The sequence below is a fragment of the Ictidomys tridecemlineatus genome, chromosome X (genome assembly GCF_052094955.1).
Source record: "Ictidomys tridecemlineatus isolate mIctTri1 chromosome X, mIctTri1.hap1, whole genome shotgun sequence".
In the NCBI taxonomy this organism is placed as follows: Eukaryota; Metazoa; Chordata; class Mammalia; order Rodentia; family Sciuridae; genus Ictidomys; species Ictidomys tridecemlineatus.
The window spans coordinates 26,486,834-26,501,551 of record NC_135493.1 but is presented as its reverse complement, the minus strand read 5'-3'; the positions used below and the strand labels follow the sequence as shown (position 1 = coordinate 26,501,551).

The 14,718-nt window shown below is 33.6% G+C and overlaps 1 protein-coding gene across 1 annotated transcript in view; it reads left to right on the top strand.

Annotated features, from left to right (window-relative positions):
- Positions 1 to 14,718, top strand: part of Stag2 (STAG2 cohesin complex component) — a 126,561-nt gene that overhangs the window by 105,297 nt on the left and 6,546 nt on the right. Inside the window, 10 exon segments of the mRNA XM_078034303.1 lie at positions 1,642 to 1,790; positions 3,259 to 3,387; positions 6,182 to 6,290; positions 6,292 to 6,318; positions 6,320 to 6,379; positions 8,049 to 8,052; positions 9,175 to 9,364; positions 9,455 to 9,565; positions 12,846 to 12,972; positions 14,375 to 14,452. Coding sequence (XP_077890429.1) covers positions 1,642 to 1,790; positions 3,259 to 3,387; positions 6,182 to 6,290; positions 6,292 to 6,318; positions 6,320 to 6,379; positions 8,049 to 8,052; positions 9,175 to 9,364; positions 9,455 to 9,565; positions 12,846 to 12,972; positions 14,375 to 14,452 — 984 coding nt within the window.

Genomic DNA, 14,718 nt, shown 5'->3' with positions numbered 1-14,718 from the left:
ACATGCCTATAATCCCAGTGGCTCTGGGGGCTAAGGCAGGAAGATTGAAAGTTCAGAACCAGCCACGGGAACTTAGTGAGGCCCTAAGCAACTCCCAAGACCTTGCCTCACAATAAAAAAAAGGCCAGGAACATGGCTCAGTGCTAAAGCACCCCTGGTTTCAGTCCTTGGTGGGGAAAATAAAAAAGATCCACTGTTAGCAGTTTTCAAGTGTACATGACTTCTTTGTTTTGGTATTGACAATTAAAACAAAGACCTTGCATGTGCTGGGGAAATGCTCTACCACTGAGCTGCATTCCCAGATAATGACTTATTCTTAACTATACTCACTATGCAGTAGAGTTGACTTCCAAAGTGTACTCATCCTAATTGAAACTTTGTATGCTTTGAGCAACATCTGTATATTCTTTCTGCTCCCTAGCCCCTGGCAACCATCATTCTACTGTTTGTATGAATTCATCTTGTTTAGGTTCTATGTTTAAGTGAAATCATATGGTATTTGTCTTTCTGTTCCTGGCTTATTTCCCTTAATGTAATGTCCTTCATATTCACCCATACTTTTGCAAAGACATAATTTTCTTCTTTTTTGTGGCTCAGTAATATTGTATTGCATGTGTATACATGGCACCATATTTTCTTTATTCATGCACGTATCAGTCGACATTTAGGTTGATTCTGTATCTTGGCTATCATCAATGATGTTTCAGTGAACACAGTTCATATTTCTCTTTGACATACTGATATCATTTTCTTTGCATATATACCTAGAAGTCTTGAGGTTTTTAATAACTGTATAGTATTTCATTTTATAGGTGGACAATAATGTAACCAAAAATCTTTTTGTTTGATGTTGAGGTCTTTTACAATTTATGCCACTTATAAATAGCACTAAAACAAACTTTTTTTCTTGGTTCTGGGAGTCTTTTGTTTTGGTTTTCTTAGCCACTGATCCTACATCCCCAGTCCTTTTTATTTTTTTACTGAAACATGGTCTTGCCAAGTTGCTGAAGGTATCACTAAGGCCAAGTCCGGCCTTGAACTTGGATCCTCCTGTGCCATCCTAATATAATAATACTTTAATAACAGTGTAGCATTTATGAGGCTCTGGGTTTAATCTACAGCACTTGGGGGAAAGAAAAAGTAATAAAAGAGCAAAATTGCCTAATACTTTAGTGTGTTATATTTTTCTTTATATTTTCCCAATTAATTCCCAATTAATACCAGCAGAATAGCATTCTGACAAAACTAAAGTTTCTGACATCAATGTTTACCTCTAGTTTAGATAGATGAGGTGCTACAATTTTGGTCAGCTGTTTCATGTTGTTTGATTAGGGATTTAACCCAGGGGTGCTTTATCACTGAGCTATATCCCCCAGACCTTTAATTTTTTAGTTTGAGACAGGGTTTTGCTAAGTTGCTGAGGCAAACTTTTAATACTCCTGTCACAGCCTCCCAAGTCACTGGGATTATAGTCATGTACCATCCGTGCCCGCCTAATTGTTACATGTTTTTAAAAATTTGTTTTAGAATTAAATGTTGTACCTCATTTATAGAATACCTATGTTGTTTAAATAAAAATATTACATTTTAAAAATATGTTAATACACAAAAAACTTTAACTTACTTTTTTTTCCTTTTCAGCTTTTTAATGAAATGATACAGGAAAATGGCTATAATTTTGATAGATCATCTTCAACATTTAGTGGTATAAAAGAACTTGCTCGGCGTTTTGCTTTAACTTTTGGACTCGATCAGTTGAAAACAAGAGAAGCCATTGCCATGTTACACAAGTAATCTTCCAATATTTCATTCAGTGCTCTTATATTTTTAATTATAAAACTTTTTTAAAAAAATCTAGGCATTTCATTTGGAATAGCTAATGTTAAATGTTTTATTATTAGTTTATAAATCCATATTGTATTAATATAGATTATTAATGTAATTAATTATCTCAATAAATTAGTAGGGACTAAGATTCCCTTTATAAGTAAGTCAGTTTCAGGTAAGACAACAGCTTTATAAATTATGAGAAGCAAAGAAGCATATATTTATCAGATATTATCTCTTTTATCAGTTTTTGTCACAATCTCTTTGCCAGATAATTTTTTGAGGTTTAATTCCTCTGTTTCCAATTTTCTCTTTCTAGTTCTGTTTTTTATTTTGTAATGACCTTTTCCTTTATTTTGAGTCATAATCTTCTTTTACCTCCATGTTTTCTTATCATTGTAAAAATCATAAATCATCTGATTTTATATTTGGCATGTAATTTAGTGATCAGTTAAACATTTTTAAGTATGGGTATATTTTAAAGCTTTAACAACTGACATTGATATGTTAAATTCCTTTATCCCTTAACTGTGGCTTAAATAATGTCTTTGGGAAAGAAGTTTTGTCAGTTTCATTGAATATTCCATTTTGTAATGTCTGTCTCTTACTTAACTCCTCTTGCCTACTTAGTTTAAAAAGTCTTAAATATTTTCCTGTAACATGTTAATTCCTTGTTTGTTTGTTTTTTTTACCCATACCTTGCCTGACTTTAATTTCCTCTCTTTTTACCTTGTTCTAAAACTCTTCAGATTTATTTTTAATGCCTTTTAATACATTGGTGGTAATTTTTATGTAATTACTACACATGTAGTAATTGAAAAGCAATACATGATTTTGTTCTGTAATAACCTTCCTTCTTTCTTCCTCAGTGCTATCTGAGTTGTTTTTTACCCTCTATATTTTTCATAAGAGTATAATGATGGGTTTTTTAATCTTGATTAATAGGTATTTGTTACCACATGAATGTAGTTAAAATGGGCCCTGATTAGAGTTGAATTTTCACACATTACTTTTAAGTGAATCATTACAAATTGTCATTAATCATAATTTTGTTAGTTCTGTGTGTTAGAGTATGCCTGCTTTAGATCTCAAAAAAACGAAGATAATGTTTTGATCATTATGTGATGGAATTTGGGTTGTTTTCTGTGGGAAAGAAATCTTTAGTGAAGAATGTCAGTGTACCAAGCCATAGGCATTTAACTTAAGGTTAACTGGTGTGTGAGTGTGTAGTTTTAAAGAAAGTGAAGAGTGACTTAAAAGGTAAATATATTTTCTCATTCTCACACTTCAGCCTCCATATTATCTATACCTCAAATAAAATCACAACAAAAGAAATATCTTAGTAGAAAGTATAAAGTGAAATTTCCTAAGTTCACTTAATTTTTGTATTATGGTTTCTTAAATATTTATTTCAATTATTTTCATTTGCAGAGATGGCATAGAATTTGCTTTTAAAGAGCCTAATCCACAAGGGGAGAGCCATCCACCTTTAAATTTGGCATTTCTTGATATTTTGAGTGAATTTTCTTCTAAACTACTTCGACAAGACAAAAGAACAGTGTATGTATTTGCTAGAAATGTCCTTTTTGATTTCATTTTGGAATTCCTAAGAGTAATTATTACACATGATTTCTCTGCTTTCTATACACATATTTATAGGATTATATTGATGTACAAAAATCTTTGTATTTGAACAGTTTTATAATTTAGAGATTATAACTATATTCTATACATAATTCTCCATTTTAAATTTTTGAGTTCCTAACCCACTGTAATTGTGTCTTTTAAGGTATAACTAATGTTTTATGTATTCTTATTTCCATCCTTGCTATAGCCCAACTAAGGAAGGAGCATTTAAAAAAAACCATAATATTGAGAATCCATCAGGAACATCCTAGTCAGTATGTATCTTGATCTGTGACTACACTGCAAAGTAGTCTCCTAAAAGGGTGACATATAAAAGAGACCAGAAAATGAATTTAAATTCTCAAAATCTAACGTCTCTTCCCTTAGCCTTGATGTTTAAAGTGGCAGACGAATATAAACACCTTGTAGTGTAATATCTTCTGAAAACCCACTAGTGTTTTACATTTAAAACCCATAAATTCCCTACAAATTTTAAAGTAGCCAGAACTTATCTCCATTGTGATATCATAATAGAAATTACTTGTAGGATTTGATTTATTAAAGGGGAAGAGACACCAAAGTACTTTCTGAGAATGTTCTGTATCTTAGATGGATACATTCATATATAAATAGATCCAACTGTACTCTTTAATTTCTGTGCATTTTATTATATGTAAATATATCCATAGTAAAAATTACATAGGAGATGGGGTTATAGTTCAGTGGAGGAGCACTTGCAAACCTGTGAGGCACTGGGTTTGATCTTCAGCACCACATTAAAAAATAATAATAATAAAGGTATTGTGTCTATCTACATCCCAAACAAAACTACATGTGTTAACCTTTTTAAAAAACTTGTATAGGCTAGGTGTGATTGTATGTACTTGTTGTCCCACCTACTTGTGAGGCCTAGGCAGAAGGATTGCTTGAATCCTGCAGTTGAGGGACATCCCTTAATCCTAGCAAGATTCTGTCCATTTAAAAAAGAATTGCTTAGACACTCTTAGTCAGAGAAATATAAATTAAACAATGAAATATTTCTTATGTGGCAGGTTAACAAAAATTAAGAAGTTTGGTAGTGTTAAAATATTACCAAGGATGTGGAGCAATAGAACCTTTTTATATATTGTTGGTGACAGTATATATTGACAAAAAAACACTTTGTGGAGCTCTTTGGCAATGGTTAGTAAAGTTTGGGATTTTCACTACCTTGCAAGCAAGCATTGTCCAATGATTTCATTCATAGGGAGATACCCTATAAAAACTTATAACATATGCAAAGGAAATCTGTGAAACTATGTCGACTTCTGGATTGTTTGAATAGGGGAATAACTCAAAACCTAAAAACTCCTCAAGTACAAGATAGATCAATTGACAGATTGTGCAATACCATAGAGTGTTTTAAATGGATATATTTTGAAGAACATGTTGAGCACAAATAGAAAAGTACAAAATTGCTATGCTGTGACAGTCAACCACATATCACAAATACAAAATGTATGCATGGAGATGATAAATAGCAAATTTCAGGTTAGTAGAGACTCTGAGGCTAAGAGGAAGAGAAATGGAAATAGCTTCAGTATGGACTAATCTTTAATGTTCTCTTAAGGTATGTGTTGTTTACAGAGCTGTAAATCTGTTGAGTATATTTTGGCTCCAACTTAGTGTTGTTATAGACTGGTAATAGTTCCCAGAATAGTAGCCAGTTCACAGACTACATTAAGGAGTACTGTACTACTCTGCCTGACTGAAGTGTATTGTAACAAAAATGACATATTGAGTAGTTATCGCAAAGCAGTATTTTGTAATTCATGTCTTCTGTGCTGATAAGTCTGAATTGATAGAAATTGGTCATTGTAATAACATGTTGGAGTTGCACCTTACAATTAGTTGATAAATAACTGTCTTCCTTTATTCTGAGTAGACACTATCCTTACTGAACCTGTGTCCTGAATCATAGTTATGCTGCTCACTCAATTTTTTGAACGGATACCAGGGATTAAACCCAGGAGCACTTAACCACTGAGCCACATCCCTAGCCCTTTTTTATTTTGAGACAGAGTATTGCTAAGTTGCTTATGGCCTCTCAAAGTGCTGAGGCTGGCTTTGAACTTGCAGTTATCCTTGGGATTACAGGTGTGTACCACCATGTCTGGTTGCTCACTCATTTTTATGACTATGGGTACATAATTCTCACTTTTTTAAAAAAACATTTTTTTTTAGTTGTTGATAGATCTTTATTTTATTCATTTATTTATATGTGGTGCTGAGAATTGAACACAGTGCCTCACACATGCTAGGCAAGTGCTCTATCACTGAGCTATGACCCCAGCCCCTACTTCTCACTTTTTTCTTTTTTTTTTCTTTATGTGTTTAATGAAGAGAATGTTTCCTTCACAAAATTAAAGGATAGTTAAGGAACCTGAGAGAAACGTGCCTAGCACATAGTAGTCACATGAATATTGGTTGAATTTTAATTGCAAAATCATAAAAAAAAGCCTTATGATACTTGTTTCCCAGGGAAGATTTATGATTTCTATCAGTCTGAAGCTTTTTTATCACCTATGCATGGGACATACCCAACAAATGTAGAGCTGAAATGCTCTATTTCATTCAGTGTGATAGTCTTGAGGCTGAGATTAAGTATTGTGCAATGCTCACTACAACCAAGGATTGGTAGAACTAACAGTTTTATTATCAAAGTTAATAGTTTCTACTTCTTTTTAAGGTATGTTTACTTGGAAAAGTTCATGACATTTCAGATGTCACTCCGAAGAGAAGATGTGTGGCTTCCACTGATGTCTTACCGAAATTCTTTGCTAGCTGGTGGTGATGATGGACACCATGTCCGTCATTAGTGGAATCAGACAGTCGGGGGTCAACGTGGAGAAAACTGAAAGTGGTTGAGGGCATGCAACTTCACTCGGTAAGGATATAGTTTATTCTTTTGTATTTTTCCCTAATGTTCACCAACTGAATTGTTATTAAGATTTACCTTATTTTTCATTTGATATGTGTTATTCAACAATAGCTTGCACAATGTATCAGTTACATATGAATATGTTAAAGTATTTTACATATATGAACTCAGTTCTGACAGTTTTTCAGGTATATCCTCATTTTTCAAATGAAAAAACTAACAGATTGAGTAACCTTCCCAATGTCACACAGATAGGTTGTAATAGTCAAAGACAGTTTGATTCCTGAGTGCCTGCTTTTCAATCACTGTGCTATATTTTATGTATAGGGAAATAGACTCAGTATTATAGTGTTATTACTAAGCAAAGAGATCAGATCATATAATTTTAAGTGGAATGACATTGAAAGAAGTAACAACCTCTGCATTTCCTTGAAGATGTCATTAATTTTGAAGAACTTGATGGAAATTTAAAGTACAGCCTGTTAGAGATAGGAATGCATTATGATGTTAGATGATCTTGTGTTCCTAGCATTCCAGGGTTGGTTTGATATGGGCCTTGGGAATATTTTTCTTTTCACTGGAAGCTTTAAACAAATTAGCAAAGATGTCAGAATTTGTAGCAGTTATATTACCTCAGCCTTAAGATATAGCAAACATTTGTAATGTTTGGTGCCTTAGCTTGGAAGACTGAATGGCTGGAGGCTAGAATCATATGAATTCATCTTTGCCTACATATCTAACCTCAGCTGGACTGTCTGCCAGAATATGTGTAAAGACTTCTCCGTGTTAGCATGTCACTCACTTCTAAGAGCTTAAGTAGTATCCTAAGAGAGAGGAAATGGGAGCTTCTAGTTTTAAAGTCCAAGGCTCAGAAACTGGCATAATATGACTTATGCTATATTCTCTTGGCCAAACAATCACGGAGATTATAGGGAAAGGGGCATAATACTCTTTGTGCAAAGAGTGTGAAAGAGTTTGGGAACCATATTTTTTTTAAATTGCCACACAATGTATCAGCCACCATTTTTCATCGGGCGTATAGTATAAAAAACTTGGTTGTCTTATGGTTAGTTTTAGTATCATTTGTCCAGTCATAACCTTACAACTTGTATAGTTTCAGACTTGGTTATATAGTCCCAATATCACAGTGGATCTTTCCTATCAACTAAACAGGAATTATCATTTATGAAAAGTTTTTTTTTTAATAGAAAAGTTATCCAAGTAAAAGGTGTTTCCTGCATATCATTGTAAATCTTATTGAAAAGCTTTTCTCATCTGAATCAATAATTAATAGTTACAGATTTGTGCTGTAGTATCAAATCTCTCCTTTCCCTTAGATTTCATGAAGCACTTTTGCATTTGTATTTTTATAACATCTTAGAAATGAATTGCCGAACCAGATACAAGTTTTGGTCAATGCTCTTTTCAGGTGTTTCAAGAGAGCCATAGAAATTAAGGCACTAATAAGTTAGAAGAATACTGATAGGTTAGCCAGATCAATGCCATATTAGACTCTGAACATAGAAGAATATGATATAATTATATTGTGAAAAATGAAATTTATGTCTAAACCATCAATTACTAGAGTGTTGGTACATTTTCTGTAGGTTTTTCCTTTAAAACTTAGATATATGCTTACATTTATTATCCACTAATAAAATAGTTCTTATCTTAGCTCAGTCACCAAATGCCCTCAATTTTACCTCTCGAGTCAGTGGTTTAAAAAACTTAACTCAGTAATGGCTTATATGTGAATTAGTATAAAAGAAGCTTTTGCAGGTGTGAAATCTACTTTTTCTTAAGTCCAGTACTTAATGTACATACGGATTTGTGGTCCCTTTGCACTTAAGAGAAGTTTAAAACCTGCTCAGCAGTCTGCATCCCATAGTTTAGGAACCACTTTCCTGTTGTATCCATCTCTAGTATATCTTGTTTCAATCACCTAGGGCATAAAATTAGTCTGCTAACTGGCCTGTTTGCTTATAAGTCTTCCTCTTCTTAAGTCCACTATCCATAGTGCTACCACATTGACTAAAACATGTTACTCACCAAATTGCTTCCATTTCTTAAAGCATTCAGCAGTGATTTCCTGGCACCTTCTCACAGATCACAAGGCTTTCTACAAATTGATTCCTACTTTTTATACTTAATCCCCCCCTTGTACTGGTGCTTAAATCCAGGGGTACTTTACACTGGGCTAGATCCCTAGCCCTTTTTAATTTTTTTTTTTATTTTGAGATAGGGTAAGTTGCCCAGGCTGGCCTTGAACTTAAAATCCTCCTGCCTCAGCCTTCTGAGTCACTGGGATTAAGATATGCACCACCATGTCTAGCTTATTCCTGCTTCTTTATCCAGTTTTACTTATCTTTTCCCATTCTTTTCATCTTTATAACATCAAAGTATTAGTTTCAACCATATGAAGTTGCCATTTTTTATAGGTCAGATATCATCAGATTAATAGGATTCAGTTACTGATCTTTCATGCCTCAGTGCTTTTGCTTGTGTTCTTACCCCTGCTTGGAAAAACTTTTGTAGCCCACTCAACACTCACTGTAGTTAAAGTCACTTCTGGGTAGCTATCTGATTTCTTGCCACACTGTATTTTAACTGTATGTTTGTTATTTTTTACAATTAGATTATAAAGGTAGGGTGGAAACTGCCTTTCGTATCTTTGAGCCTTCCAATTCCTAGCACTAGCATGTGAAGAGTAGCCAAAAGTTTGTTTACCTGAGTGGGTAGTTTTAGATATCTGACTATTCAAAATTAGTGACTGAACTTCATTGATGTAAATTTTCTTTCAGCTGAAGAAAGCAGTAGTAGTGACAGTATGTGGTTAAGCAGAGAACAAACACTGCACACCCCTGTTATGATGCAGACACCCCAGCTCACGTCCACTATTATGAGAGAACCCAAAAGATTACGGCCTGAGGATAGCTTCATGAGTGTCTATCCAATGCAGACTGAGCATCATCAAACTCCTCTTGATTATAAGTAAGTACATTTGATTGTTTTCTGTACTAGAACTTTATTAATTACATAGAAAAAAGTTAAGTTAAAAGAAGAATAAAATTCTCCTTGAAGCACGCAGGTAACATGGATGTTAGCTCAAAGACAACAAGAGGAAGCAAGGCAACAGCAGGAGAGAGCAGCAATGAGCTATGTTAAACTGCGAACTAATCTTCAGCATGCCATGTAAGTGAGAGTGCCTTATTGTCTGAGTCTAGGAAGTTCACTAATTCATTTTAACATATTTTAATGTGTGCCTTATATAAAATTTCAGCAAACTCTCTAGAGTAACTGAGCTGAAATAATCAAGGAACTAAAATTGGTCTTTCCAACAGAAAAAATAAGTTTTAATTTAAATATTAACTAGATAGCTAAAGGACCAATCTTAGGTTGATCTGTTGGAAAAGTTTAAATATGAATCCTTGTTTATTTTGGTACACAGAATTAAAAAATACATTTCTGTTACATCCTAGTGATTTTCCCACCTTAGTTCAGGCCCTCATCTCTAACTGTTTTTTTTCCCCTCAAACTCCCCATTTATCCTCTCACCAAACCCTTCCCTTCACACCCCCCACCACTCCATCATTCACACTGCCATCAAAAATTACTATTCTAGAATAAAAATCTTACCATGTAACCTCTTACTTAAAATCTTTCCATGGCTCCCCATTGCCTGCTGGTAAAGTTCAAACTCCTTAGCTCATGGCATGCAAGATCTTTCAAAATATGGCCCCTGCTGTGTTTTAGTCTATCTCATTCCCTGAAAACTGGTAAAATCATCGTGAAAGAACAAGCTCAGGTGTCACCTTAAGTGAAGCTTCGGTCATCTATGCTCCTATGGCACTATGTATATTCATATTTCTTTACTTAACATATTGTATGAAAACTATTTGTTTATGAGTTTGTCCCTTTCTTTAGACTGTGAGCTCCTTAAGGGCAGGGACCCCATTCATTGCTTGTTAACATTTGGCACATAAAAGTTGCCAAATAAATGTTGATTGAATGAGTAATTATTCAGTGCTTTAAAAACTATAGTTTATCTTTTGAATACTTTGTTTTTACTGGATTTTGTATGAAAACTTTGTATCTTTCTGAAATTTTTATTTGTTTTGGGTCTAAACAAGCAATGTTTAGATGTTTTATATGTCTTGATTGGTATGCAGGGAAAGTATGATGATTCTAATGAAGTTTTTCAGTTTGCAAGCATTATAATAAATGTAGTATTTGCTTTAATACTAGGAGGTAGTAATTGTTACCTTTTTATTTTTTAATTTTATATTTTGTTTTGTTTTTCAATCAGAATTTTACTTGTTTTTTTTCTTAAGAAATGATCATTTACCACATGAGTGGTGGCCTATATAAATTCACTTCAGTTATCTCATAGTGCTCTTTAAGAACCTCTGTTGAGGCACAAAATATACTATATTACATGTGAATAGACTCTGATCCTAACTTGGTTAATAAGGTCATCATCTGTACTATCACTTGATTCTGTCCTCTTTTTTTTTCTGGCCATATTCCCTTTAACATATGTTCTTATTTCATGCTGTATCCTACAAGTGATTTTTTTTTTTTTTTTTTTTTTTTAGCTTCCAGTCAGTCACCAATCCAAACACTCTAATTCATTCGAGAATTCTACCATGTAATCATTTGGTTTTATATCTCTCCCTTGAGAACTTGGTATTGGTTCCTGAGATCTTCTGGAGCATCTCATTACTCAATACCATTTATCATAATTCTTTTCTTTGTACTGTTTTAATTCTCAGTTATAGGACATCTTTCCCAGGCAACTGCAAGGGGTTATCTCAATTAAGTAATTGTCACCAGAGAATTCTTTTGATTTTGTTGTTTCATAAGTGGTCTGTTTTCTGGGATTTTTTTTGTTAAAACATTGCTTGGCTTTGAACCTCGTGCCTTACACCTGCTAGGCAAGTGTTCTACCACTAAGCTACATCTCTAGCCCATGGTATATAATTTTTATTTTATTTCACAGTACTGGGGATTGAATGCAGAAGTGCTTTATCCCTGAACCTCATCCCCAGCCCTTTTTAGTTTTTGAGACAGGGTCTTGCTAAGTTGTTGAGGGTCTCACTGAGTTGGTGAGGCTGGCCTTGAACTGTGCTCCTGTCTCAGGTCCCAATTAGCCAGAATTAGAGGCATGTGCCACTGTGTTGGGCTTGCCTAGGTCTTCAAAGTACTTTTAAAAAAATACAATAGTTTTTCTGTAATGAGACCATCCTATAATATAAATTACTTCCAAATTATCATTTTTCCTGTAGTTTATATCACATACATCATGTGTGTACTCCAAATGAAATGCATCATGCATTTCTGGGTTTTGGTAACATGGTCCACAAAACTTGCATATTCCCTGCACATCTGCCTCCACAACATACAGTAAAGATTGTCTTGTCTTTTATTATTCAGAACTGTTACGACCATTATCAACATATTTGTCCAGGTAGCCTTGATCAGATATTATGGATGTTATCTTTGTATCTTTTATGATCCAGTATAATATTGTGTACATTGTAAGCAATTTTTTGGTGAGTCTTTTTCTTGGAGGAGGGATCTTTAGATAACAAAAGAAGAAGTCACATTTGACTTTACTTTTGGTTTTGCTGCTTTATGTTCGTCTGGGTTAACTTGTAAACTTAGTTTATTTTCCCCATAATTATGTGATAACATGTAAACCTTTTGGTCTTTATTTTTATTTCTATATAATATCTTAGTTTGTGTTGCATATGACACAAGAATTCAAAATTCAATGTTAAGTATTGCTCATTTTTTTCTGAGGCAAAATTAATTCCTTCTTTCATTATATCCTTATAGCAAATAATGCATGGTTCTATTATAATACTTAATGTTTTGTCAATTAATTGTTTATATGTTTTCCCATAATAGACTGTGAGCTCCTTGAGGGCAGGAATCATGTTTTTTTTTGCATCCAGAGGGCACAGTAGAAGCATATCACAGAGGAGTTACTCTGTGAATGAGGGAGTGCATGTGTGCCTGGTATATATTAGGTACTAAATGGATGAATTGAATAATGGATAAAATTAGTATTATGATGAAAATATATGTATTCTGAAAATGTGATTTCTTTGGTCTCTGTTTTATGTTTGTTTATTAATTTGTACCCTGCCTACTTTCAAAAAGGATTTGAGGTATCTAGTATGTTCCCATGTGGGAAATTCTCATTGAATCTTATATATGGAATGTCAGAACTGTCTATTTAAATGTTTCAAAGGAATGTAGAATAAATGTAACTTCTAAGCATTTTTAAACAAGTGGACATTGGGATTTCTACATCATTGATGACATGATCAATGCCTAATCATTCTCCCTGACCTTTAATTCCATCATTTTCCATTATACTTGAATATAGAGAGCCACATAGTTGCTGCCTATGTATTAATAGTCATGACATTGGTTTAGATCTTGACTTTGTTTTATATTTCTCTAGTCGGCGTGGTACAAGCCTAATGGAAGATGATGAAGAGCCAATTGTTGAAGATGTTATGATGTCCTCAGAAGGAAGGATTGAGGATCTTAATGAGGGAATGGATTTTGATACCATGGATATAGACTTGGTAAGAAACTCACAGATACATGATTTCTTTATTTAGAGCCTTTGGAAACGAAGTTGGATATTTACCAGAGAAATACTTGCCTTGAAAAATAAGTTCTAGAAAAGTATTAAATAAAACAGTTGCCAGGAATTTGGTTATATGAGACGAGATTAAGTAGTGTTTGAAGTTGGTAAAGATTTTAGATCTCAGTTTAAGATGACAAAACTGTGTATTTACACTGGGTGTGGTGGTGCACACCTGTAATCCTAGTGGTTTGAGAGGCTGAGAGGATCACAAGTTTAAAGCCAGCCTCAGCAATAGTGAGACACTAAGCAACTCAGTGAGACTCTGTCTCTAAATAAGGTATAAAATAGAACTGGGGATGTGGCTCAGTGGTCAAGTGCCCCTGAGTCCAATCTCCAGCACCAAAATACTGTATTTACCTTTTGAGATTAATTTAGGAATATATAGCATTATATGATACACTTTTCATATTAATTAGACTAGAAATCATGATATTTATTGGTTATATGTCAAATTTTTAGAAAATATGAGATATGGGCTGGGGTTGTGGCTCAGTGGTAAGCACTCGCCTAGCACATCTGAGGCCCTGGGTTCGATCCTCAGCACCACATAAAAATAAATAAAGGTATTGTGTCCAACTACAACTAAAAAATAAATTAAAAAAAAGAAAATATGAGATAATATTTAAGTATCACATCGCCTTTTAATTTACCATTCATTTGCCATATCAAAATAGTATATTATTAGCTTGAGACTACCCTGTTATTGAGACAAAGTTCCATTTCAAATAATGATGTAAAATTATTTAGACTTAAGAAGAAATTAAATATATACAGGGGACTATTCTTCATTAATAATTATGTGTCTAGTCAGAGCTTACTGTATACAAAATACTTCTGTATGTTTCATTTTGCCAACTGTCTCATTTAACTTAGTGAAAAGTAGATTGAGAGGATATGAGGATATTGAAGCCTAAAAAGTTAGCTTATCCAAGGAGAAAAATCTAATAATTGGTAAAGCTGAGACTTACTATAAACTATGTCTTTAGTCTACTTTTTAGAATACCATGGTATATTCTCCTTAAAATAAAGAAGTAATTAAAATATGTCTTCTCTTTAGAATAATATAATTTGGTGTCTTTAGAGGGAAATTATTTGAGGGAGGGAATTTTAAAGTAAAATGAAAAATTGAGCTTATAGTTTTTTTCATTCAGAATAATTTTTCCACAAATGAATTTTTGTACTTTTAAACATTGCCTAGTTGAGTACTCTATATTTGAAGTTTATAAAGTATACTAGGAATCACATAGGCCAAACAAATGCCTAATGATAATTAATATAGCTATTTTCAGTTACTGTCTGGCTTATAGATTTACTATCAACTTTCTTTTTTTCCTTAGCCACCATCAAAGAACAGACGAGAAAGAACAGAACTGAAGCCTGATTTCTTTGATCCAGCTTCAATTATGGATGAATCAGTAGGTTTGATTTAAATGTACTCCAGGATTGTGAAATCATGAGTATAGTAGTCCCTAAGTTTGAGGTTGAAGAGCTGGGGCAGCATATTGAGAATGGATGAAAAAATTGGATATGAGAAAAGGCTGGCAGGGAGGATTTTGATGAGAAAGGAGTGGTGATACAATAGTGATAAATGATTAAAAGTGCTCTTGAATCCCTGGTCAACTGGGACTAGAATGTTAAGGACCTTTCCTGTAGGATTGGGTTACCCATTGAAGGATTTTAA